The following is a 27,653-nucleotide window of genomic DNA, read 5'->3' on the forward strand; positions in this document are numbered from 1 at the left end:
GGTAGCTATTTCATGACTTGCGCCCATTGCGCTTCCTCAAAATTCCAAAATGTGCCCACTGGTATAACAACAAAAAAAGAGGTTGATGACCCACAGTTTCATTATTTTTTTAAAAGAAGCCACTGTTACAGAAGGATTCCTCATCCAAACTGGACAAACTAGTTTGGGGTCTTACCCTTGAAATAGCTGCCCCTATTTCATGGTGATGAAATTGTGTCTTGTTTCAGGGGCAAATTGTGAAACTGGGTAAAAATCTCTCTCCTTCTCTCTCTCTCCATATGTGTGTGTGTGAGAGAGAGAGAGAGAGAGAAAAAAAAGATACACTATTGAGCAGCAGCGTGTATAGAGAGCGCTCATCTGAAGATTTGGAGGGGCCAGAATTCACTTTAAAGGGTTGTTAAAACTATTTCCTTTTCACTAATTATCCCCTGGAGGGTCCTGTACATTTACCATTTATTTTATTTTTTTACTGTGGGTTTGCCAATACTAATGTTATTAAAGTATTGATCTTGGCAGCTTGTGTCTTAATCATGAAAATCTAAGGAAACTGAGTTCAAACAGAGAGACCGAGACCTTAAAGTGGCCACCAGTACTTGGAAGAAGAGGCTGACAAAAAGTGGAAGGTGGGAACAAGCGTGAGATCAGCAAAGTCTAACAACAGACATTTCCTGAACTTCACCAAAATCTTCATATCCGCTGGCCTTACTAGCCTAATTTGCAATGGTGCTGGTGGGGAAATCATTTGCTGAATGGATCAGTTACCTCAAGTGATCCACACCGATGTGTGTGTGTGTTTGGCCTTGTGCCCATGCCCATTTCCCCCATTCTCACTCACTCTATGCAATGAGTGGGGAGGGGATAAGTGTAATTTAATATCTCTCCTTGAAATGCCCTTGTACTTTCCATTCCCTCGCCATGTGTTTTGAAAGCATGGAAGAGAACCTAATGGCCTTAGGGGACTATTCTATCTCCTTGATGCCTGTGGCTTTCTCCCGTTAATGTTAATGGGAATTGAAAGTTGCATCCAGGAAAGAATACAGCATTGCTTTTAACATGAAAAAGCAATACAGAAAAACAAGGAGTAAATGTAGTGTGTGCATAGTGTGGATACAAACCACAATAAGCTATGAACACACTTCATATAACACGGACATTGAGATTTTAATCATAGGAAAATGACAAAACTCATGACTAGAAATAATTGCAATGCTCCAATTTCTTGCCAATGATACTTAGGAGACCAGAAAAAAAGGTTGAGTTATGTACCAGCCAAAATACATGTGAAAAGTGAAAGAAGCTTCCCAGTGAATTAATTTCTGATTTTCATTATCTCTCTTTCTGCATTACTGTATCCGCAAAAGTCAAATATTATGAACTCTGGAGACCAAGCTCATTAGTGATATATTATTTAGCATTTTAATATGCTGGAATTGTGGAAAGCACTCAACATGGCAAAAGAGAAACTCAGCTAAGGAAACAAGACTCCACAGATATTAGTAAAGCCTGTTAAGATACCTGCATATATTTTATAACTGATCATTTGCAGCACATTCCAAAATGATCAAGCTATCGTCACATAATGATGTGGATATTCTGCAAGTCGCAATGAGTAGAACACACTAGAATCGACAAAATGCAGCTTTTACAAAAGTTCAGGTGTGATTGATAAAGGCTGGAATGTAAACAACCCATTCACAAAAAATAACTATGTTTCTAAACAATTGAAAGAAACTTAAATGAAATTTGTGTACAAGGTGTGAACATCAAGCAGCATACCAGGCTTTTTTATACTTTTCCGAAAGAGAGATGAAATATGCCCCGGGGATGCTTCTAGCTGTGCATCTTCGCAATGTGGCTGCATCAATTGCTAATGGAGAGAACGCCACAAGTCAAGCCAAGTCAAGTCAAGACTGCAATCGTAGCCCCAGTTATCCAGGAGCGTCACTGAATTGAATAGGACTTCTGAGTAGACATGGCTGGGATTGTGCTGTCCATTTATTCTGAGCCAATTCAGACTCTGCCGCTAACCGATCCACTTGCCTGCATCTCTCCAAGCCCTGTATTTGACTTGCTCACCGAGAGCTGAAAAACAACATTTCCCTACACTCCTTGCAACTGATGACCGCAGCAGTGACCCAGACATCAGAGGCTGGAGTGAAAAGTGAGACCTCCCTTCCTTCTACCAACCTGGATAGGTTTATAAAGGGTTTAGATAAATACCTGGAAGATAAGGCTGTCCGTGGTGACTATCCACTGTTGGAGACAGCAATCCTCTCTATACCAGTCGCTGGAAACTACAAGTGTGGCGAATGCTGTCACCCTCATGGACTTCCCACAGGCATCTGGTTGAGCACTGTAAGAACAGAATGCTGGCCATCAGTCCAGCAGGTCCTTCTTATGTTCTTATTGGACTATATTGGAAGGTTGCTTATTTCCCAGCTGAGGGAGGTGCAGAACTGTCCTTTAGTATCTGACAGAGATGCAGAAAAGAACAAGAAGCTTTCCTTTCTGCCCCCTGCACAGTCACACAACGCACCTGAAGCCACTTCGTTGCTTGCTTTTACCTTATTCGCGGCACGGTTGCCTGAGCCATGGCTTTCTGTGCCTGTTGACTGAAGAAATTAATACCTGCTGCTGGAGCATCTCTCTGGCTCTTTAGTGCACACAGACTTCGGGGAGATTCCTGCCCTCATTTCGAGTCCTATTGACACTCATTTTGAAGTGCACGCAGAAGAGCTCTCCCAAACTCCAGCTCTGCATGCTCAATATCTCTACTGTTTCTCTTTGATCTCATTCTTCCCCAGTGCCAAGAACTCACCACTGATTTTTTAAAAAAGCATATTAACACATGTGTTTGGAAAAGAGGAAACAAGAGGTGGAGGGAAGTCAATTGAACTGGAGACCTAAAGCATCCTTGCAGCCTGTCTCTGGGCTGATGCTTTGGTTAAAGCGTGGCACAGCCTCTTCTTACCTTGCCTCCTTCCTCAGTGGTAACAGACACTACCACACTCAGGAGAAAAGGGAATGCAGAGGCTATAACAATAGGCAAGATCTGGAACATGTAGCAAACTCCAGCCATTGAGATTTCTCTAGGGATGGGGGAAATATTCTATTTTATTTGCATTTTAACGAGAAGCTATCTAATTTGCACTTCTCAAACCAATGTGCAAATGAAAACACAGCTATCCTCTGAAAACCACACTTCTCCAAATTTTGTGATGCAGTTCTACAACTCAACTGTATGGACAAAATGAACATATTAGGTGAAAATAACATACAAAAATGCATTAGGGGAGATTGCTGGCAAAGATATTTGTGTTAGTTAAAACTGCACACAAACTTGTGTCTATCAGGAGGAATTTGAATTAAAATTCTTGTGAATTTCAGGAGGGTTTTTCTGTTTGAAAAATCTCAAATTGCTGTGTAAGTCTGAAGAACTGAATTTAAGACTAGAAAAATGAGAAACTTAGGGAAGCAAAACTGGCAGATTCATCCATCCCTCAAAAGGCAAATTAATCGGGATACAGATTTAGACTGCCCAACATGCAATCTCAGTTGTGGATGTCCCTTAAAATCTTTGCAATTTTAAGGTGTTGTCCCCAGGTAGAAGTTTAGCCATACAAGAGAGGGACCCTAAAATAAGAGGGAGGTAATTTTCTATCATCTGAAGATGGTATTGCTTTACTTTGGGGGGGGGCATGCTTTCTGACCACTAAGTAATGCTACCGAATTTGGCTTCCCTTGACTTCTTATCTAGGCAATCACCTGAAATGATATTTGCTAATATAATGACCACCACATTTTTCTTTGCTTCTGTTCTGTGCTTCTCGGGGGACTGATATGCTTCAATTAAGGATTAAGAGAGATGCAAGCAAAGTGCTGGATGTTATGTTTTCAAAAAATAGGGGATCAGTCATTTTGATTTCTTAGTCACAACAGCCCTTAAAAGCTCTTTAGTACCAGGCAGAGACTAATCTCAATTAAGCCTGCACAACTCCTCATTAAACCGATTTTAAACTGCAGAAATTCTGGTTTAACACTGTTCTCTCTCACACACACATAATAGCAGTTGACAGGGCTTACCTGACCTCCTGTCTACCAGTTGCAGCTGGTAGGTGGAATAGGTCTCAAACCTTTTGCTGGGTTCCCCCACCCAAAGCCTGCAACTCCTTCCTTCCTGATGCCCTGCCTCCCTGACAGTCCTGGATTGTCCTGGGCCATTCAACCCCACATATGACCATCTGCACCAGATTCGTCCAATGCCTGAGTCACCCTGAGTATGCCTGATTTGGCTCAGTACTTGGGCCTCAGCCAAATCTGGTGCACAGCCCTAATAGAAAGTTGCATTAAAGAGCGTATTTCACAGAATGCACCACTTCATATAAATAAAGCTTTTTCTGGAGCTTTTTCTGAAGACTATAGTCCCAAATATATAATAAACTGGAATTACATATAGAGAAATATCAGAGTTTGTGCTTCTGGTTTTTAAATGTTCAGGACAAACCTATTTCTGTTTTCTGCAGAATGTTTCCCGTAAGGCTAAAAGGCAAGAACAGTTGTGTCATCTGTGTGATTTGCTGACTGAGCCCAGTAATAGAGTGCCTATTATGGAGGTAAATTTAGTCATTCCTATAATTATGGGCTGCAGCCAGAATTTTACCACTGGGCTTATCTCTCTTGCTCCTTTTATTTTCTGTTTCTATTTACTCCAGCAACAGAGCAGGACATCTTTCTGGCCAAGTGAGTAAGGATGAGTTATACCAAAAGGAGCCATATACAAACAGTCCATAATTTAGGGCTGCCATATTTCAAAAACTGAAAATCCAGCTTTTTTTTTTTTTTTTTAGAGGGCAGAATACCAGCTATACCCGGGAAATTCCAGACATTTAGCAACCCTGCCAAAATTCTGATTGCTTCAGTGACAGGGTTTGGTATAGCATTGTTATCGCAGACAAATATTAATTCCTTAGCCTTACAAGACAAAGTTTTCATTGTATCCCTAAATTCTAAAATTGAGCTTGGCAAATCAGATTTAAGTCTCTCTCTTTATTAAGGACTAGCAAACTACTTTTTAAAAGGCTGATAGATATTCTAGAAGAGGCTTCCAGTATGAACATAAAGGCTTTATGGCATCTACGCTAATCTTAATCCATTTTTGTTTACCAGGCCTATATGCAAATTGCTAATGTTTAAAGACAGTCCAATTATTCAAAGCAAATTATTTATCAAAGGCTATTTGACTTGACTTGCAATGAAACCCCTGCTATACTATTTGAAACTCTGGCTAGCCGTATAATTTCAGTGAGTGGGATGCTCAAGTATTTCTTTCCCCTCTTTATGATTTATTATTATTGCATCTCCATTTTCTTCATGAGCACACAGGAAAATTGCACATTAAACTCCACAGTTAAATTGCACCTTCTCCCCAATGTGTCTGAGTACTGGATTAGAAACTCTGGTTTTACAGATGTTTAAGATTTATATGGCCCCAACCCTGTGCTAGGCACAAACACCAAAAAGGAATGAAAACCACTCCAGACGTTGTTGTTTTCAAACAGCAACTGGAAAAATGAAGTAAATGAACAAATGTTCACTAGAATCTAATAAAGTCAATCTATATAGGAGATGGGGAAATAAAAGTTATGTTACTGTCTCAGTTCATCTGATAATAATATCCAAAAGCAGAGATGCAAATCACATTAATCAAATCACATAAACCATATTTACCAAAATCTATCAATAAATAAATTTCTAACTACTGATTCCCTTTTAATGTTAATGACACCTTAAATCCCCAGGCTCTTTAATAATCAGTACTTACATAGTCACTCTTCATTTTTTAATGTACTTGTAGCTGGTGCTTGCCAGTATGTTCAAAGCAGTACATTAATTTGAGAGTCTTTCTTAAACTTTCAAGTTGCCTCCATACATGGTACAAAGCACGCAAAGCATCATATGCTATGAGATTATGCCACTACGGATATTCCCGGAAGCCTCAAATAGGATGACAGGATTAAAATATATAGTTAGCTCCCTGTAAATGTAAACGCATCAGCTTCATTTACATCCTATAAACCAAGGGTGACTCATTTTCCGAGGGTAGATCCTTATAGTTAAGATGACACCCTTCACACGCAAAGGGGGTGGAGATCAAGAAGCTGAGGAACCCCAAAGTTTGCCAAACGGTAGTTTACAAATTAAAACAAAGCCTAAGGAGAATAAAAAAATAAAATAAATATCCAAATAGCCAGTAAGGATTGGACATGCTCAATTGCTATGGATTGCTGGCAGTCAAAGTAGGGAATGGAAAACTGGGGAGGCGATAGTGGAAGGGAGTGTCCTGGAAAAGGTGTATGGCACTGAATAGGAGCCCTTTACATTGCCACGTTTTGCTGCTGTTCCCACTTATTTTTGTTCTAGTAGCACATCTGTAGTAAAGTATCTGAAAGCTATTTTATTGCCATCAACGAACTGCCTATAAAAGTGTCTTGTTTTTAAAATTGTGGATTTCAGTCACTCTAAATATGCAATTCTTACAGCTAAGAAAATCACTGCCTTCAGTGGCACACAGATTGCATTTAAAGCCTTTTTTAAAAAAATGAAAACTGTATCTTCCATTCTTTTTAAAATAAAAGCATTTAAAAGGGGGAAAAACATTTTTGTTATTGTATGAATCAGGAGGCATGGGTAATGTTCTATCACACTCTTCTTTTTGCTCAAGGAAAAGAGTATGCCATTTCCTTTACTCTGAAGTTAAGGTTTCCTTTTATCTCCTCGTGTTGTTGTATTCTCTTTGGTCCAGCTGTCTCTTTGCAGGAAAATGTGAACCGCCGATGATTTCGTGGAAAGCAGAATGGTACAGATCTCCTGCTTATGAACAGAACGTGGTTGTCAGGAGCTGAATTAAAAAGATCCTACACTATTCACCCTCATATATTTCAGGAAAGGTCGTTTGCACAAAAGGTAATGACATCTGGGGTCCCAGAATATATATAGATTTTTCATTCCACAAAATACTTAAGATCCCACGCTTGTTCCAAAGGAACAAACAGACTTCTTACATATCTTTTCATGGTGTGTGCTTTCACAGGGCAGGACATCATGATGCACTGTGCACTTGAACACAAACACCTATATCTCCCATTTAATTCACCTCAGCTAGATCATCCCTATACTACACTCACAGTACAATCCTGTAATCTCACTCAGCCAGAGCACTTCCTGACATCTTTGCAGGACAGATGGTCAAAGTCATGCATAGGGTCCCTGGCTACTGATGAGAGTTGGGTGATCTCTTGCTCTTTGTGCTTTGTAAATCTACCCTGACTGGCACCCTAAAAGTTCAAATCCCAAAACCCTTCTCTACTACTGATCTGTATAATAATAATAATAATAATAATAATAATAATAATAATAATAATACGCCAGCTGAGACCCTACCCGCCCTCAGACTGTCTCACCAGAGTGGTGCATACTCTAGTCATCTCCTGCTTGGACTACTGCAATTCGTGCTGTGTGGGGCTACCTTTCAAGGTGACCCAGAAACTGCAACTAATCCAGAATGCGGCAACAAGACTGGTGACTGGGAGTGGCTGCCGAGACCACATAACACCAGTCCTGAAAGACCTTCATTGGCTCCCAGTTCATTTCCAAGCCCAATTCAAAGTGTTGGTGTTGACCTTTAAAGCCCTAAACGCCTCCGGCCCAGTATGCCTGAAGGAGCATCTCCACCCCATCATCCAGCCTGGACACTGAGGTCCAGCGCCGAGGGCCTTCTGGCAGTTCCCTCACTGTGGAACGTCCTCCCATCAGATGTCAAGGAAATAAACAACTATGTGACTTTTAGAAGACATCTGAAGGCAGCCCTGTTTAGGGAAGTTTTTAATGTTTGATGTTTTATCGTGATTTTAATATACTGTTGGGAGCTGCCCAAAATAATAATAATAATAATAATAATAATAATAATAATAATGATGATGATGATGATTTAGAAACACATTACAGAACATGAACGATTAAGACATAATAAAAGCATACTGACAGCCTAATAATAAAATAGTCATCCTAATAACAGTCTTCTCCCCTACAGGCCATAATTTAATAGCCATAGGCCTGGATAAAGAGGAATGTTTTTGCCTGGTGCCTAAAGACATGTAATGATGGTGCCAGGTGAGCTTTAAATGTCTGGTGTGGATCTACCCAAAGTGGCAGAGCTCAGGGACACATTTCAGCCAAGCAAAGGAGGTTACTAAAGCAAGGGTTGTGTGGTAGCATAAAAGAGTCAACTCCTAGGGGCTGAGGAGCCCCCATAATAAAATATTTGAGGAGGCTAGCTGCCCCCCTCCAAGTTGATTGGCATTGCCATTCAAATGGGATGTGCACGTCATGTCTTGTGATCAATTATATGGCAAAGGGCTTCCCTGGGCCCCCCTAATATTTTATTCAAGTTGGCAACCCTGTGAGTTGGTGCAGTTCAGGAGGGGTGTGGCCTGGGAAGGGCCAGCTGGGATCACATTTGTCCCTGGGCCTGACGTTCCCTATCCCTAACTCAGGGAATAAATAGCAGCAGTACCTTATTTGAATATTTGTTCTAAACGCAATTTTCAATACAGAGCTCAAGGCTTCCAATGCTGAATGCTTTCACACTTGGCAGCACAAAGCATTTATGTCAAACAGTTAGGGGTTGTTGGGGTTGGGTTTTTTTGCTTCTCATATTCTTCACATGCCTTTAACTGGGTATTATAATCACCTATGTGTCCCTGCAGTTCTTGTATAAGCCAAGAACCACAATAAAGAGGCAATTTCTTGCTAGTTTGCCTTTGGGTAGATGCTAATGTATTGGATTTAAAATGACTTCAGAGGTAGGCTTTTAAGAGATTGCTTTGAACTACAGGAACAAACTGCCTGGGAAACTGAGCAAAGCCCCCTCATCACTTGTTGCCTGTCATCCCACGTAGACACGTTGCAACAATCTCCCATGGATATCTTCTGTTAAAAGGACAAAAATAGGGAGCAAATTGACAAGATCAGTAGGGCTGTGTTGGGGGAATGTGGAGGAGTGCAGCTCTGGGACTGTTTTTCAGAGCAGGAAACGTACTGCTCTGCTTTCCTTTGGACCACATCAGAGAGGCTATAGGGGTGGTGGTCTTGTTGTCTGGGCAGTCCAGGACCCACCCACCCCCACTGCCCAGGCTTGCACACCCTGTAAAGTTGCTTCAGTGCTGCTAGTGCAGCGGCTTGACTTCACCCCTGGAGGCACACTCCATTGTCTCTCGAGACAGCTGGATGCTGCCAAGAACCCTGCTTGAAAGGATTAAGATGTCCATTTGTACATATAGCATTTTTTTTACGCATTTGATCCTATGCCAGATCGCTGGACAAAAGTTGGGTCTCTGCGACTCATTTACACTGACTGAATAAAGAAGGTGATTAAAGTGAAGGACACTAGACAAAGTCTAGTCCTGGTCTGTAAGTATGTTGAATATAATTAGATTTTAGACTGCAATAATTAATTAATACGTTAATGGAAGTTGTCTGGCATGCTGCTAATGAATCTGCTTGCTTTCCTGTGTCGCTGTCTTGGCTTTCCCTTAAGATTCAAAAAATCCATGAGCCTTTGCACTGGACGTACATTAGCTATGATTTCCTATAAGTGTTTAGAATAAAACTGAACAGGCAATCAATAAGGATGGTTTGTAAAAAGACAAGACATATTGGTCACATTAGGACGGCACAAATGAGTCCATTACATGCAGGTTTTGCCCTGTATGGAAGAAGTTAGGAATTGCCAGCAAAGCAGGGCTTGTGTTCATTAGCCTGGGTGACTGTTCCGTTATCGGTCAAAGTCATATTATATGCAGCGCAATGTAAATTGTGCCAGCAGCCATTTGCCCAAATAATTCATAATTACAAAAATACTAACAGATCACAGAAAGACCAAAGCAAATAAACAAAAACCTCTTGTACCATTCTTGGGCAAAAAGACAGCCTAGCCAATACAATTTCAAAACTGAAATCTCTGTATAATGTTGTTTTCATCTGGCATTCTTTAATTTGGCTGGTTCATACTGTATTGCTCAACTGTGTTATTTGGACCAGTTGGAAAACATTTTGCACCCCCCAAAACAGTATATTAATGTCCAAAATAATAAATAATTATGGGAGAAGGATAATTGGGGAGGGGAGAGAAGGAAAACAACTACACAAACTGTTACTCTGAATTGAAGTTTAACACAACATAGATGCATTTATGGACTAGATGACTCTGGCGGTCCCTTCCAACTCGACAGTTTGATGATTTCCATACCATCATCTCTCAAGTATATATCACCCAAGACTGTGGAGAATATATTCTCACAATATTCTCCAAGAACTGATAAAGGACATAAAACTCTATTTCAAACCCACATTGGAACTAAGATTGCATGAGGGTAACACATATATTTATCATGTATCTTCCTGACCATACCCAACACTAATGCCTAATTATGATGTTTTATTGCATATATATTCTTAGCTGTAGTTCTTCCCCATAAGGCTTCCGCCATGCAGTGAACAGGACATGCATTAACTCAACCTTCAATTTCTGAAAACCTTTCACCCATCTCTTTCTGGAACACAGCCAAATAAGAATTAAGCTCCATTACCAATTGTCAGTCAGGAGTGACCTTGAAGCCAAGGACAACAGAAGGATGATACAACATTTGTTATGGGAACCGTAATATAGTACTAATAACGATAATAGAGATCCCAGCTTGGCCCCATTTGCAAAACTTGCTAACAGTCCACTAGTTTTTTTTAAAGGCAAGGTTTCCTCATGCATTTACAGCCTACAAACTATAGGCCATTAATCATCCACAAAGTCACATCATCAGGAAGAGGGTCCCCATTTTGGTCCAGATGGAACAGAAGGATCAATGTGGGGTCAGGGGCGGGGGGGGGGGCAGGGGGCACAGGATTTTGAGGGAGCGTCTCAGCATAGGGATTCCCATTTCACCCTGTCTGCTGATGATGATCTCTGGGTCCCAGAGTCCAGCCTGGCCTTGCTGTAGTGTCACAGTGCCCCTCGCTGAATGGATGCCTGACCAACATTGGGGTGATGCACCTGCCTAGGGCTGGATCGGTTGGCTGGGCTCCCCGCTGCGCAGGCTGGCGGGCAGGTGGCGCAGAACAGCCCTGTAAGCCCTCTGTGCCCTGTGCCCACCCCGCAACAGCAGCGGTGAGGGCTGGGCTGGCACAGTGGGTTTTGTATACATGGTATACACTAGTCCTTGTATACACTAGTCCTTCTCAGAAAAGATCCCTTGAAGTTAATTTACATGATTAACATGTTCATTCATTTCAATGGGTTGGATTTGAGTAGGATTTAGTTGAATGCAGTCCTACGGCTGCAATCCTATGCCCACTTAGAATAGAATAGAATAGAATCATAGAGTTGGAAGAGACCACAAGGGCCATCGAGTCCAACCCCCTGCCAAGCAGGAAACACCATCAGAGCACTCCTGACATATGGTTGTCAAGCCTCTGCTTAAAGACCTCCAAAGGAGGAGACTCCACCACACTCCTTGGCAGCAAATTCCACTGTCAAACAGCTCTTACTGTCAGGAAGTTCTTCCTAATGTTTAGTTGGAATCTTCTTTCTTGTAGTTTGGATCCATTGCTCCATGTCCGCTTCTCTGGAGCAGCAGAAAACAACCTTTCTCCCTCCTCTATATGACATCCTTTTATATATTTGAACATGGCTATCATATCACCCCTTAACCTCCTCTTCTCCAGGCTAAACATGCCCAGCTCCCTTAGCCGTTCCTCATAAAGCATCGTTTCCAGGCCTTTGACCATTTTGGTTGCCCTCCTCTGGACATGTTCCAGTTTGTCAGTGTCCTTCTTGAATTGTGGTGCCTAGAACTGGACACAGTACTCCAGGTGAGGTCTGACCAGAGCAGAATACAGTGGCACTATTACTTCCCTTGATCTAGATGCTATACTCCTATTGATGCAGCCCAGAATTGCATTGGCTTTTTTAGCTGCCGCGTCACACTGTTGGCTCATGTCAAGTTTGTGGTCAACCAAGACTCCTAGATCCTTTTCACATGTACTGCTCTCAAGCCAGGTGTCACCCAACTTACTCAAGAGCAATGCCCATTTAATTCAGTGATGCTTGCTTCCAAGTATATTTGCATAGGACTGCACTGCACTCCACACATGATAAATTAAGAATATATTGCACTCTTATTTTTCCTCTTCATTTTATATGGAACAAGATAAAAATAAAGATGCCTTTGGGATGTTCTAGTGTACATTAGACTCTAAACACAATCCTTTTTGCCCTCTCTACAAAGACTGACAGCAAGCACAATGCCAGCATAATAGTTCGTCCCACAATTATCCCTGCTGAAGTGCACCGAAGGAAGCAAAAAGGAAATGAGGCCAGCAAACTTCTTTGTGCAAACAAAATACAGAACGACAGAGCTGGAGGCTCCTTGGATGCCATTTGGAACACGTGCCGTGCCAATTAGAATTATTCACAAAATAAAGGGGACGAGGCATCTTTCCCTAAGAAGGAAATCTGAGATCTACATGGCTTGAAGGAATCATGTTGCCATAAAATGGCCCAAACCATAAAAAGAAAATGAAGGTGTTGGGTGTGTGTGTGTGTGTTTTTTTTTTTTGGGGGGGGGGGACAATCATAGGAAGGTGAAGTTAAATGATAAGAGACATGCATGTAATGACCTACTTCCACACTGCAAGCTGCCAGATGATATCCCTTGGTACCAGTGTGCAGGCCCAGCCCTAGCATTAGACAGAGTGAAGCAGCTGCCTCAGGCGGCAGCTGCCAGAGGTCACAGCAGCCCTTTTACTGTTCTCCCTAAATCTATAGTGCTAGCCTGTTCTATGCCCCCCTGAACTACCCTGCAACCCTCGGACACAGTGTTGTTCTGTCACAAGTACTAAAGAAAGATTCAACTGCTAGTCCAGTTGGACTAGGTACAGGATTGGAGGGTGGGTGCTATCATCTTCTTCGCCTCAGGCAGCAAAATGTCTTGGGCCAGCCCTGCTAAGTGGTGTTTCTTAGCGCTGCAGGGCTAGATTAAGATATGCTGAGGCTCTAAGCTTTGCCAAGTTTAGGAGGCCGCATCATGTTAGAAGTATACACGTGTTTTTCCGTGACACAAAGTACGATGAAAACAGAAATACTAAACTTTTAAATTTTCATATATGAGGATTCAGCGAAAGCCAATCACCTAACAAACATAAACAACTTGCCATCAGCCTATTTGCATATAAAATACCTTTAAACGAAAACACCTTATGAATGGCATATACAAAACTATATTATAGTTATTTATGCACAGATTTATCAACACTATATGACAAGGAATTGTGTAGGAATTACCATATTTTTTGCTCTATAAGACTCACTTTTTCCCTCCTAAAAAGTAAGGGGAAATGTGTGTGCGTCTTATGGAGCGAATGCAGGCTGCGCAGCTATCCCAGAAGCCAGAACAGCAAGAGGGATTGCTGCTTTCGCTGAGCAGCGATCCCTCTTGTTCTGGCTTCTGAGATTCAGAATATATTTTTTCTTGTTTTCCTCCTCCAAAAACTAGGTGCATCTTATGGTCTGGTGCGTCTTATAGAGCAAAAAACACGGTAAGTGCATTTTTTTGCCATCTCACCATACCTCACAAGTGCCCTGGAAAAAAGGGACATCCCAATTTCTTGTGTGAACATGAAAACCATTTTTGGTGCTGGGATCTCATGAAATTTTGCATCAAGATCTTGCCCAGAAAAAAACGTTTTTTGGGAGGCCACAGTTCTGGGGCCCCATGCAAGCATGGCCCTGAAAAGAAGTGCATATTTTGGGCTTCGTGATCTTGTGTGGGTCATGTGACTCGAATGGGAGCACAGGTGGGAAGACCCAACATACTGGTTTAGGGTCTCAAGATGTTGGAGAGTATGCCTCAAAACAACATCTGTTTTATAGTCTGTTTATACTGTTTCCTTTATTAACCAATTATGCAAAACTTTAAATCTAGTTTTTAAAAAAATGAATTTAGAGGCGCCTCATAATCCGAGGCTCTGAGTTGTAGTTTGCTTAGTTTATGCATAAAGCTGGCCCTGCACATGGGTCAATGAGCTATCACATAGTTCATTGGCAACAGGTGTTTTTGGCATTTAGACGAAATCGCCATTGTGTGGGAGTTGCAAAAAACGTCCACATTGAGGAGCATCTATTCCACAATAATCACCTGTCTGCAAGAGTCCTAGAGCAAAGGCCAGGCCAGAAGATCACATTTCAGAGTGCAAATAATAACACCTTTTATTTTCACTTTCTAATTTATTTTTCAAATTGCACCAGACAGTTCCCATTCAAACAGGGCAAGTTGTCAGGTTTGATTGGATTCTTCTGTTTTCAGTTCAGCCACTTCTGTGAACATCAAATCTTCTGGGAAACTAGGAAAGCCACATTTGATCTTATATTTTATTTCAAGTGCTTCTTTTTTAAAAAACAACAACAACAAAAACTTAAGGCAGTCGACTGTGAACATTTGAAAAAAAGGCACAGTTAAAGCCCAAACTTAAAGAGGAACAGTCAGTCTGAATCTGTGGGGCCTACTTATGGTATAATCAAATTCTGCTTAGGGCACTTAGAAATTGCATTGCAATTTCCTGTTGCTCCTTAATAGAAAAGGCTAAAAACATCAGATAAGAACAACATTGTCTTGCAGTAGGAAGCCCCTCAAGGTTATATGAAATTATGCCTGGGAGGGGGGAAAATCCCTCTACCTCCTATTCATACAAATAAAATGATCAGGTTTACACCAAGATGTATCCTCAGATTATTCATTAGCATAGTTCCTTTATTGAGAGATTCACAAAGCAATTTTCTTTTTCTTTTTGCTTAGCTACATCCAGTTCTCAGCATCTGCAATCTGTTTCAAGGAAATGGTAATAGGGTAGCAATACAGCTTTTGGTGTTTTGTTTTTTTGTTCAGATTCTCATTTTCTAATGCAAAATTTTCACTCATAATAAGGAGGATTGATAGCACATTCACCCACCCACCATTCCTGCTTCGACTTTGCAAATACATAAAACTGGATTGCGCTCGGAACCTTCTTGTTCTGCTGCAAGCGCTGGCAGCATTTAAAAGGAAAAAATAAGCTCACTTTCCAGACTTTCTTACTCCATCATAATGCACTCAAAGGATGCAATTGGATTGCAGGAGATATTATGACCTGCAATTGCTCTCATGAGTTCAAGAACCAGGAGCACTAGTAAAGTCAGGCTCTAAAGGTCAGGTTTCCTTGGCAAAACCCACTCAAAGAAATGGGATCTGTAAAATAACGATTGCTGATCTGGTGGCGGGAGGGGAGAAGGCAGCCATATTCTTTATAATAACCGGTCCCCATGCTTTAAACTCTTTCCTCCCACCCCGTTTCCCTCACATGCCATGTATTCTTAGAATGTAAACCTGAGAGCAGAGATTCCTGGATTTTTGTAATCCACCCTAGCAAGATTGAGTAAATGGTTGAAATAAGTATAATTTCATTTAAAACATTATTCCACCCTTTCCCCAAGGCATCCTTCACTGATCTTACCCCATTTTTCTCTCTCCTGATAATAACCTTATGAGCAGTACTATTTTTCTAGAAAAACAGGTGCCAGTACTCACCATGAACACCTCCCTTGTTCTCTTCTCACCTGAGAGGTAACAGAACTGAGCTCCATCGAGCCCTGAGCTCCATCGAGCCCTGCCTATGAGGTACGCTGGCATGAGATAGAGCAGCTGGCCCAAGTCGGGGCATAGGAAGTGGGTTGCAGGGGTTGCGGTCTACCCTGGGTGTCACCCTGACGGGGGGGTGACAAAATGGCAGGTGGCACTCATCACGGCGGGGCCTGCAGCACACACAAGCCACGCGTCTCAGTGCCTGCAGGCTCTGCGCTATCCGCCCGCTGCCTCCCCCCCTCCCAGTTGTAGGTCGGCTGAGGCCCCGTTGCACGCCCTGTCCCTATGGGTGCCGCACGTCCTGTATGGGAGCCACACGCCCCATCCTTATGTGCACTGTGTGCCCCGTGGTGCCCATAGGGTTGGGGCGCATGACACCCATAGGGGCGGCATGGGACAGCATGGGATGCCGAGCGCCCCATTCTGTCCCTGTGGGCACTGCACCTCCCGCCCCTATGGGCGGTTCACCCTGCCCCTGGGCACACTGCCCCAGGTGCCTGAGAGGCTTCCTCCGCCGCTGGCCCAAGTCACCAGCTGCAGATCTGAACCATTATTTGAGTAGGTGTGTTAATATTGTAAACCTGCCTCAGTGGCACTTTGGGTGATCAAATGGTGGTGCAACTGGGGGTTAATAAATGAATAAATATAATGGATTCAGATAAAGACCATCTGAGAGAACATAGGAGAAGCCCTGTGGGGAAGCTGTGGCCACCACAACCCCTGGGTGTTGTTGGATTCCAGCTCCCATCAGCCCCAGCCAGTATGGCCAATGGTCAGGCCTGATGGAAGTTGTAGTCCCAAAAAACCTCTGAAGGCCGCCAGTTCCCCAACCCTGACATAACCTCATTTCTTTGAAGGTGACTAATGCACAGGGGAGCGTCTTTGCGTATTAGTGTTCCTGAAAAGGTCAGCAAAATGACAAAAAATGTTCCTGAAAGTTCAAAGCAAAAAAAAAAAAAAAAGGGGGGGGGAGAGCAAAAGCAGCAAGCAAACAAAGAGGAAAAGTGCACGGCAATAAATGCAAATCATTCAAAAAATGTTTTGAGAGAGGAATGACTCTCTGCGGGGAAGAACATTCAGATTCTTAAACCCAAATCTCTCCTAACCGCTCGCTGGCCCACAGCTTTCCTGGAACACGGGAGAACCCCAACTGTCAAGGCTTCCCCAAAGACATTCCTGAGGGAAATTTATTTGCGAATGATTATTCAGTTTGGCAGTTGACTCTCCTCTCCATAATTGTGCACTGATATACTTCTCTGCCCACCCCAACGAGGCAATACTATAAGTAGAAAGTCCTCAGATATCCTCACAGAAGGGCTTGTACTCTAAATAGAGGCTAACCGGGTGCTTAATTCACACTGTTGTGCTCCAGCCATTGCTGCCCATATGGCTCTCAGTCAGGCCGGCACTCGCAGGAGAGCAGCCTTTGCTCTGCACAAATGCATTAAGTAGAGGAAGTCAGGACTCTCACTAGGCAGCTAATGGAGATTTAATAGGGCAGTTATGTAAGAATGACCAACTGCAAATGTGCTTAATTCAGGCTTCAGGTATTTATGTAAAAAAAACAAAAAACCCGAAACCCCCCCCCCACAGTAGAAGAATTCAAGCCAAATTGAGGGAGCTTTCACATTCTGTTCTACACATGTGGGGTTGCCATATAATTCATGCAAATTGCAACACATTTTCCTTTTAAAAAGCAGCTGCTGCTATGTTTATGGTAGCTGTGTTAAGCGTGCGCCTGCCTCCCACCTGCAAGGCTCAGCTTTATCCACATGCGGGAAAAGAAAGGAAGTTTGGCAATTCTTTTGGTCTTTGCTGATCTGGTGCTTTGGATGCAACTCCCATCAATCTCAGTCAGCATGGATGGCCAAGGCTGATGGGAGTTGTAGTCCAAAACATCTGGAAGACACAAGGTTGGATTTCCCACCTTATTTTCATTGACACTGGTGCTGTATCTCTAACAACTACACAGAAGAGAGGCAGATGTCCTCATCACTGCATCTCCTCAGCGGCATTTCTTATAGCCTCCATATATTGCTAGGTTTCAACTCCCATAAGCCCACTCAGTGTGCCCAGTGGTCAGGGATGACCACTGTTGCTCCTCTCTTGGAAATGTGATCGTTTGTCCTGTATATGCTGTCTCTAGTACACCCAGGGCAACCAATGGCAAAAAAGCTTCGTCTTGAGTTGGTGGTCTTCAACATTTTTTCGTTTTACACTAGGAAAGTTTGTAAATTCAAATTCATTCATCATTTTGCTCTTCATTTCCTAGCAAGCCTCCAGGGCTTCTTACACTTCATCACCTTCTATGTAGAACAGGTTATAGCTAGGTTTGTCTATTTTATAGACAATAAAGCAGATGTTCCCAAGGTATCCTACAGCATCGGAACGGTTTCGGTTTTGTTGAGGATCATTCAATCACACTCAACCCCTAACTTCTAAAACATACATGGTCTCTGCCTTTTGTTCCACCAGCAGCCTAAAAACCAACAACAGGCTATACCAGGAGTAGATAACACATTGCCCCCAAAGTGTGGTGAGCTACAACTCTCATTATCCCCACCAACTGTCTGTGTCAGCTTGGACTGATGGGAGTTGGACTTCAATTACACCCGGATGGACAAAGGTTCCTCACCCCTGGAGTAGATGGTTCTCAGCTATGATTCCAGAACTTAGAGTGAGAAAACTTACCACAGTTATCACATTAGCTGCTGGAATAGGCAGATTTTCCACTTCCTGGTCCTCATCTCCAGTCATAGCTAATAGGTTGAGGGACGGTTCGTACGCTGGCTTAACTATGACAGCAGGGTGCAGTTTGCTTATTTTTCCATGGGAAGATAAGTGGGAATTGTGCCCATAATCCTTCCGATCACTTGTATCCAAACTTTTCTCGACACTTTGCACATGGTGGTAAATGAATATTGGCTTCCTGCTCATTCTCTGATGAATTGCCAAGAAGTGATCATTGTCTCCTGAAAAGCATCCTGTTAAAAAGGGGGGGATAGAGGAAGATAAGTCATTATTTCCCTTTACTATTTCTTGATTTAGGATGATTTAAAACAAAAACAGAAACAAGACTCTTTCAAAAAGGAAAACAAAGAGAGTTATTTTTTGGTTATGCCCATTTCCTTACCATCTTGAAGTAATGAACCGTATTGAGAAAATGTAGAGAAATACATTTGAATGTGGTATGCTGCGTGCCTGAAATGTTTTGTGGGGCTGTATTTGTTGCCATTGTCATTTAAACGCTCACACTACAGCTCATAAGAAACCTTATTCTTCACTTTTTGCAAATTTGTTATATTTGCCACCATATGCACTATGTGCACACTGCCTAAATCTTTGACTGGATTTGCTAAGCTCTTCCCCATCTATATGACAAGATGCATTTTTTAAAATAAAAAATCCACTTTACATACATGATGCTCTCTTCAAAATATGTTCCCAACAGCTGCGGTTGAGGAAGAGGTTTGCTCCTATCTCTGATGTAATTAAAGTAATTTGTACCTTGTCTGTCGATTAAGGGGGAAACAATTATTGTTGATCAAAAAACAGCCCCACACTCTTGTCTCCAGATATCAAATTTCACGGAGAGAACAAAACCAGATGGGGACTGGGAATTTAAAAAGCAAGGCAGGCCTCCCACCTGACAGTATTAGGCTCAGAGAAGGATGGATATATGGTACATCTTGTTGGAAGTGGAGGGGAAGTCAAAGGCATCGAGCTCTTGGGTTTGAGCTTTGTGAGCATCAGAAGATTTTCCAGGTCTGTCTTATTACAAGGAATTTATGCAGAAATGTAATGTAGAAGTCATGTAGCCCTTGGCAAGGAGCTATACTGGTCCCCCCCCCATACCTTGTGCCCTTGGCAAGAAGATGTTGGCTGCCCGGATCAACGGAGCATCCCAGGGAATGTGCAGGCATGTGGGCTCCTAGCCACTCTGAGCCAAAGTGGGGAAGTGCAATTTTTGTGCCCCCTGCGCCTGCACCCATGGTGGGGGCTAACCTAGCCAACCCCTAGGTATGTCCCACAGTGGCCACCCTGATGTCTACAGGAAGCCCAAAACCAGGACCTGAGGACAACCTGAGGATTTGCAGCAACTGGCCTTTGGAAACCTACCGCTTCTGACAGTGGAGGCAGAACACAGCCACAGCAGGGGATTGCAAAGGACTGTGAGTAGATTAACACAAAAGTGTGGTGCCCTCCTGATGGGGTGCCCTCCCATCATCCAGTGACTATGATTGCTGGGGCTGATAGGGGATGGAGTTAAGCAACCTCCAAATGGTATCATATTGGTGGCATAACAGGATGGGGTGGATGGCTTTTTGGGGCAATATTTTACTTTGTATATCAGCATAGACCTGTCCTTGAAAAATACATCTCTAAATAGCGATGGGATCTCTAATAACCGTCATGGTATTTATGATATCAGGTGAAGAGTCAGAGAACTAACAGGCTGTCGCAGCTCGGGGGGTATAATCTTATGCTCTTTACCATCAGACATCAAATAACCCTGTGAGTTTGCTACATCGAAAAGTAACATGAGACAGAGCAATATGAACTTGCAGAAAGATCCTGCAATCTGTGACTAATTAAAATCAGGATCTTACACCTACGATTTCAGTTTATAACCCCAAAATTGTATCTTCTTGAAAGGAGTGTATGGCCATATCAGTTGCATGCTCATTTAAATGTACAGAATCCAGGAACTGCCAAGGAATCCTGGAATACTGAGTCTGGCTCAGGAGCTGAGAACACTGTGTTAGAGATCCCAACCATTCCTTGCATATCTACAATTCCCAGAATTCCCTGGGGGAGGGAATGTCTCTGACACCAGCCCATAGTACAGAGATGCTCTGTGTGTGTTGAAGAAGGAATTGGCATGTCTGTAATGCTTGGCCAGTGGCTTGTGCGCATAGTATTTAACCAGTTATATTGGGAGCAGAAGACCTTGGGGTTGATGTAATTGTATCAGTACAAGATTTCCCAAGTATATCGTGACGATCCTGAAAAGGTTACAAGATTATCCCGTAAATATTCAATTGTTTCATATCTCCCTGCTTTCAGTAAAAGACAAAAGTCCATACTGTACCGTCAACTTCAGATATGGGACTGAAAGGAAACAAGCAATGTAGCTTACCAGTTATTTAGTCTTTTATTCTAGATGAGAGGATAAGGATTTGATTACTCAACATAATTCGGAAACAAACTACACCAGGAGAGCAATTTTTGCAGTCTTTGAAGTTTGTTTTTTTTAATCATTGATCAAAATATGTTTCATAAGCAACTTTTTGAGCCAGCATCCACTCTTTGAAAATATGAGCAACCCCATTGATGTAAGTGGCCTTTAAGGGCTTGAATCAAAGTCAAATGAAGTCAGTGGGAAGTCTCCCTTTGATATTAGTGGTCTTTGGATCCGGTCGTATCGGTGAGATCAGAATTTGGCCTCAGAACGGCAACCCACACAAAAATCTCCCGCTTCATGAAAGGACTTGACTAATCGCTGAATGTTGCCTACACTTTAAAAAGCACAAAACATGCTCATAACCATCTGGCTTGCACAGAGGATGCAGAGTGAATGGAAGCTGTTAAGGCTTGCTTAATGTGATTCCTGTTTGTCATTATTAAGCGTGCGTGGAAAAAAACAAAGCAACAGAGCAGACTTTTGACTCTCAGTGTATCAGTCTATGCTGGTGCATGACAGAAACACAGCGTCGTGCTCCAATGCCGTGAGGGATGGTCCCTCAGGGCAACACAAAACTTCCTGTGGAAAACTAGCACGGAAAAGAGGGAGCCTCAGCTATTCTGTGCATGGGGAGTTTAAGAGGTTTTGTACAGGGCAGAACCAGCTCCAGGAGTTGGTGGACCCATGACCCAAGCAAGTTCACTGTGTGTCCCTTTAACCTAGAAGAGGCACGGCATTCTTTCATTCTCTCTCCAGTCCTCTTTGATGGGCACTGAAGCTAGTTTGTGACCCTTTTGGGCTTGGGAGCCCTAGCAACAGTCTCATCTTGCTACCCTCTTGGGCTGGCTATCTAGGGCGGGCTCCCTCTCCTATCCCTTTACCTTTACTTTAGGGTGGAGTACAAATCTGAGAAGCTAAGAATTCTAAAAGAAAGGAACTCCTGAAATCTTTCCTCTATGCTTGTTACAGGAGTATACAGGGGGAAGGTGCTTCGAAACAAACATAGAGGAAAGAGGTAAAGGGACCCCTGACCATTAGGTCCAGTCGTGACCGACTCTGGGGTTGCGGCGCTCATCTCACTTTATTAGCTGAGGGAGCTGGTGTACAGCTTCCGGGTCATATGGCCAGCATAACTAAGCCGCTTCTGGCGAACTAGAGCAGCGCACGGAAATGGCGTTTACCTTCCCGCCGGAGCGGTACCTATTTATCTACTTGCATTTTGACGTGTTTTCAAACTGCTAGGTGGGCAGGAGCAGGGACCAAGCAACAGGACCGTTGTGGGGATTCGAACCACCGACCTTCTGATCGGCAAGTCCTAGGCTCTGTGGTTTAACCCACAGCGCCACCCACGTCCCATACTCCACCCTAGCCCGGGCTAAAGGTAAAACTAGATATGAAGCTAAATGCATCCCTTGTTGCTGTGTCCTTAAAACAAGAAGAAGCAGAGAGCAGGGGTGGATTTTATTGGGACTATGAATCCCATGGAAAAGAGTATAACCAGGGCTTTATTTCCAGCCAGAACTCACCAGAACCGAGTTTTGGCACCTCTCATGTGGGCACCATTGCCCTTATAAGAAAAGAAGGGAGGTGTTCATGGTGAGTTCCAACACCTCTTTTACTAGAAAAATAGCACCCTCCACTGCAGACTCTATTAGCTCTAGGAAGGAAGGTCTGTTTAGGCAAATTTTGATATTTCCCTATTTTAAGAACACATTATATGGGAAGAGGTCAGAATCATTAGACAATTTCAGACAAGCTTTTACGGTAAAAAACACTTTTGACTTGTCTTAATTTTCGGTTGCTGGGTGGAGGAGGAATCATGTGAATTCAGTAACACAAAAGGACAACTGAACATTATCATTCTCCATGTGTATGAGATAATATGTTAACACTCTCACATGCCCAGACTTCAAGAATATTAAGTCTCCTGCTGTAGACTGAATTGCAGTCTGTCACTTCACTTTGGTAAGTGATGGAAAAGGCAAAATAAAACAGAGTTAAATAGCCAGAAAGTAGTTCAGTAACCTAAGAGAGGGGGTAAGGATGGATGGGTAGATGGAAGACCACGTGCAGTAGCAGCATCTGAACTTTGGTAAGTGATGGACAAGGCTGAGTATAGCAGAGTTAGTAGTGAGAAAAAATTCAGTAACCTGAGAGAGGGGGAAAGGATAGATGGATGGATGGCCAGTGCAATTGTAGCATCTGAACTTTAGAACTGTGATGTAAAAATAAAGGAAGCTGAAGTTCCATGGAAGAAGAAGAAAACCCCCCAAGAACTATGCAGAGTTTCTGGATGCTCAAGGAGATTCCAAAACTCAGATCTTGCAAACAGATGCAGTGGGACAGTTATGCAAGTGAGTGCTTTTCTAGTTGTGTTCAGGTGACATTTAATTCTATGCTTTTGTAGAAAGAGAACCAGGCAACAGGTTTGCAACTAGGTGAGCAAGCCAGGAAAAACAAAAAAAGAAACCTGTAACGAAACAAAAACAAAAAAAATCAAGCCAAGAGTGATTGACATTTATATATATTTCAGTAGCCATTAGATATTAGATTCAGGCTTGCAGTCTAGGCACCAAACGGGCAGGTGTTCACATCAAAGAAATCCGAGTTGACACCTGTCAAGATAATTATACATAAGCATAACAATGCACCGACACTACCTCTATAGCTCTGGAAACATACACAGCCCATTTCAGCTGCCTAATATTCCAGGTCCTTGAGCAGCTACAAAAGGCCATCAGTTAATATTTATAGCATAATTTGTTTCCCACAGAAATAATTCTTCCAGAAATGGAATTCTTCTTCCAGACTCCCAACATTCTCTCCCTTTGTTGCAAAAGTGGTCAGTTCTATTTTTAGAACAGTAATCATTTTGAGTCAGTGCCATGAAAACGTAGAGCCAAACAACATTTTTGGATCCCTTTGTTATACTTCCCTGGTATCTACACCACGACTCTGACATGGTGGGAATGTGGATTGATGAAACTGTGTGTTTTGCTTGTACAGAAGGGGTGGGCAACATTTTTCAGTCTGAATGCCATGTCACTACCCCATCACTTCTGGGCAACCTTTTGAATGCTGCTTGCTGGTGGTGTGGAGGTCAGAGGCAGAAGTGGGTGAAGCAACAAATACGACGTTTAGCTTTGTACACTAGGCTAGTTTTTGCACACATTCAAACACATCGTACCTTCAATCCAGACACACAAGAGGCATTATCAGAGTTAAAATCATGGAACTGTAGAATTGGAAGGACCCCCAAGAATCTTGTAGTCCAACCCCCTGTAATGCAGGAATATTTTTGCCCAAAACAAGGCTTGAACCCACAACCCTCAGATTAAGAGTCCCATGCTCTACCAACTGAGCCAGGGCATCAAGGAAGCATTTTAGCCAGGCAAAAGCACTTGGATCAGTGATAGATGTGGCCTAGGGAGAAAGGCCAGACAGAGAGGCCTAAATTGTCACATTCAGCTCCCAGGATGAAGGTTTTCCACCCTTGGGGTAATATGACTGCTTCATCGCTCACTATTCAGTGAGCATCCAGGTTTTTCATTCAGCTAACTTTCAGTAGCTTCACAACATTAAATACAGGTTGACTTGGGAATTACAGTCAGGGTGAAGAATCGCACAATCCTTTCATCACACCTCACCCCACATTCCCACTGGGACAATTTGGTCATATGAATTTTGACCTCGCAGGGATGGATTATTCCTCTTAGTGAGAGGCAACGACACATGGTATCTGCCATTCTGTTGGTGTGAATAAAATCCAGTGAATTATAATTAGTCATCTTAATGGCAGGTTATTTCACTTTTATCCTCTAGTAATTATCTTGGGTCTATGGGGATGTTCAGGAATGGAAACCTACTTCACACCCAAGTTTCCCAACCTTGAGGACTTTCTTTTTCAGAACCTACCATGCAGATAGGCTCTGAAAAATAGAAAAAATTCAGAACCTACCCCCTAATATGCTTTGTCTTTCTCTAAAATGAAAAAGAGAAAGAATTTCCTGTTTCCACATAAAATCCTTTTCATACAATCACCTGATCTCAGTGTAGTGATGGAAAAAGTTTGAAAGTATTGGCTCCTTTTGTGATTGGGTGTCATTCTAATTGAAATTGGGTTTCCTTTGTTTACTGTTGAAAACTGAAAGAGATTTATTTTTCTTAAGGCAGCTTCTGTCTCTTATCACCACTGTCGCTTTCCTGGTTTCTTTTCTCAATCTAGATCTGACCTACCATTCAGACCTGTGTTTCAGGTATTTTTTATGCCCTCATTCCTCAACACACACACACACACACACACACACACACACACACACACTATAGCTATCAATAAAATCCATTGGCTGCTCTGTATAGGTTTTGAATTGACCCGACATCCCACTCGCCACCTCTTCACAGCAGATGGTGCTTCCTACTGAGAGAACAGGCTGCCTCTTCTATCCTCCTATTCAATGCACTTAACAACGAAGACTACTCCTAATAAATCAGGACTGCGAGTTTTAATCAGATTAATCAACTGGACCATTAATTGACAGTTGGAGGCAAATCTAACGAGTGAGAACTCGTGACAGAGTTGTTAATCTTTCGGTGGCTATTTTTGTCCTAGTGTCCTACTGCAATAAGAAAAAATAAAAATCTTTATGATGCCATCTCCTCCTAACAAGTACTAACTTTTGTTTCTGAAACTACAGGTTCCCATGCCCTTTTTTCTTCAACAGTGGAAAAAAAGACAACTGGTGGGGCAGCTGAGTGGGGCTACTTTCCTCTCCCACCTTTCAAACACCGTTCAGCACCAGGAGGAGGAAGGGGGCTACTTATAGCTCCTTCTATAAGTAAGGAGCTTGGCAGGTGCAGGCATGGCAGCGGAGCCATTTCCGTGCTCCTGCAGCTGTGTCCGCACCATGCCAGGCTCACTGCTTCCTTTCCCCTCCCTCCAAAACTGGCCACAATTTTATAGGAGCATACAGTTTCCATGTTAAACACTGGAAAAGCATGGACCTGTGGCCAACTTCCTTATTGCTGTCTTTGTGCAGAGTGTGTTCTAGTGTTTATCTTACACGTGGCATGAGGCAAAGCATGTTTACTCAGAAGAAAGTCCAACTGAGTTCAACTGACCATGCCAGTTTGCATAAGATTGTGTCTGTAGTTTCCTACACACACTGCAAGGAACATCACTGTTGTTACCACTGAACAGCTTTAGAGGACTGATGCTCCAAACTCTCCCAGTCAGGGTTCAAATCCAGATTCCTCATCTTTCAAGCCTTCTCTCATATCCCTAGATCACACTGATTCTCATGAAGACAACCAAACTACTACCATATTTACGTGAATCTTACGCACCATCGAATCTAATGCATACCTCAGTTTTCAAAACCTTGAAACCAAAAAAGTATTTGCTGGCGCCATCAAATCTAATGTGTGCCCTAATTTTTGTGACGTAATTTGGCCAAAAAATAATAATGTGTGTTACATTTGAGTAAATACAGTACATCTAACCCCGACTTCAGTTGTACTCAGCCCCACCACATAACTTGTATTCTTAAACTCTACACAGAAAGTGTGCACGCATCCAGCTTTGGACTATTATGGACTTGGGTTTGGAAATTCATAGATCTCAACTGACTTCAAAGAAGAGATTCTGTGCTTCATGGTGATGTTGCTCTCTATATTCCTTAAGCATCCCATGTACCTGTTTGACCATTCCAGCTACCATTTTTAATCTTACAAGTATGAGTCGGCCACGACTGGACCTAATGGTCAGGGGTCCCTTTACCCTTTACCTTTATGTGTGCACTGATGATAATCGTTATCACATCACCTGTTCCACATGTGGGGAAGCTTTGGGCCTCTAGATGTTGCTGAACTACTGTTCCCATCATCCCAGGCCATTTTCCATGTTTGTTGGGGGTGGGGGCCAAAAGTTCTATTCACCTGGCCTACTCTTATGGTTTACAACAGGGGCTGGAAACCTGTGACCCTCCACATGTTGCTAGACTGCAACTCCCATAATCCCTGAGCATTTTTACCATGCCTGCTGGGAGCTGGAGTCTATCAGCATTCAGAGAGCCACAGGTCTTCCACCCCTAGTTAAAACGAGACACGGATAGAAGTAGTCATTTATTTACAGTGTTTTGATTCAATCTTAAGAAGATCAGGGAGCCTAACCATTAAAGCAATCAATTAAAACAACGGTCATCAATAGCAAAATATACCAAGTAAATTAAAAGCATTAAAAAAAGAAGTTGTTCTTAAAAACCATAGAAACCCAGAGCCAGGAAGGGTAAAAAACACACAAAAACCTATTATAATAATCGCTATTAATCCTAAATAAATACAAATACATCTTCAGTTGGTGCCAAAAAGATAACAAACCGGGTGCCACTTGGAGGACTGAATTCTAAAGCCTACTTAGAGTTACGTCTGCTTGCAATATTTTGCTGATAATTGAAGGCAGAGGAAGCAGTGTGAGTATAAAGAGTGTGTTCTCCCCATCTCAAACCCCATAAGTAAACGCACATATCTGATTCCATGGACAACTCTACTAAAAACTGCTTAGACAAATAGCTTGCTTTAATTATATCCCCTTTCCCAATTAAACAAACCAAAGCATAGAACATATTTACCCAAAGGATGCTTTCAAATGATGTTCAATGTCCAACTGAGTACAGAGCCATCTGGAGCTAGCATCCCTGGCATCTGTAATATCTGCTTAACAAATCCATCTCAAATGGCCAGGAGGT

At 42.5% G+C, this 27,653-nt stretch overlaps 1 protein-coding gene across 2 annotated transcripts in view; it reads right to left on the minus strand.

The window, feature by feature from the left end:
- Nucleotides 1-27,653, minus strand: part of PTPRR (protein tyrosine phosphatase receptor type R) — a 110,717-nt gene that overhangs the window by 73,116 nt on the left and 9,948 nt on the right. The window contains exons 1-2 of one of the 2 annotated variants that reach the window (XM_082241102.1): nucleotides 27,537-27,614; nucleotides 18,417-18,709 (exon numbers count right to left, since the gene is read on the minus strand). In XM_082241102.1, the coding sequence (XP_082097228.1) occupies nucleotides 18,417-18,662 (246 nt within the window). In that variant the 5' untranslated portion in view covers nucleotides 18,663-18,709; nucleotides 27,537-27,614. Of the gene's footprint in view, nucleotides 1-18,416; nucleotides 18,710-27,536; nucleotides 27,615-27,653 lie in introns of those variants that run through there. The other variant, XM_082241101.1, reaches the window with a different exon arrangement.

This window comes from Podarcis vaucheri (assembly GCF_965113315.1).
Source record: "Podarcis vaucheri genome assembly, chromosome: 10".
Taxonomy (NCBI): Eukaryota; Metazoa; Chordata; class Lepidosauria; order Squamata; family Lacertidae; genus Podarcis; species Podarcis vaucheri.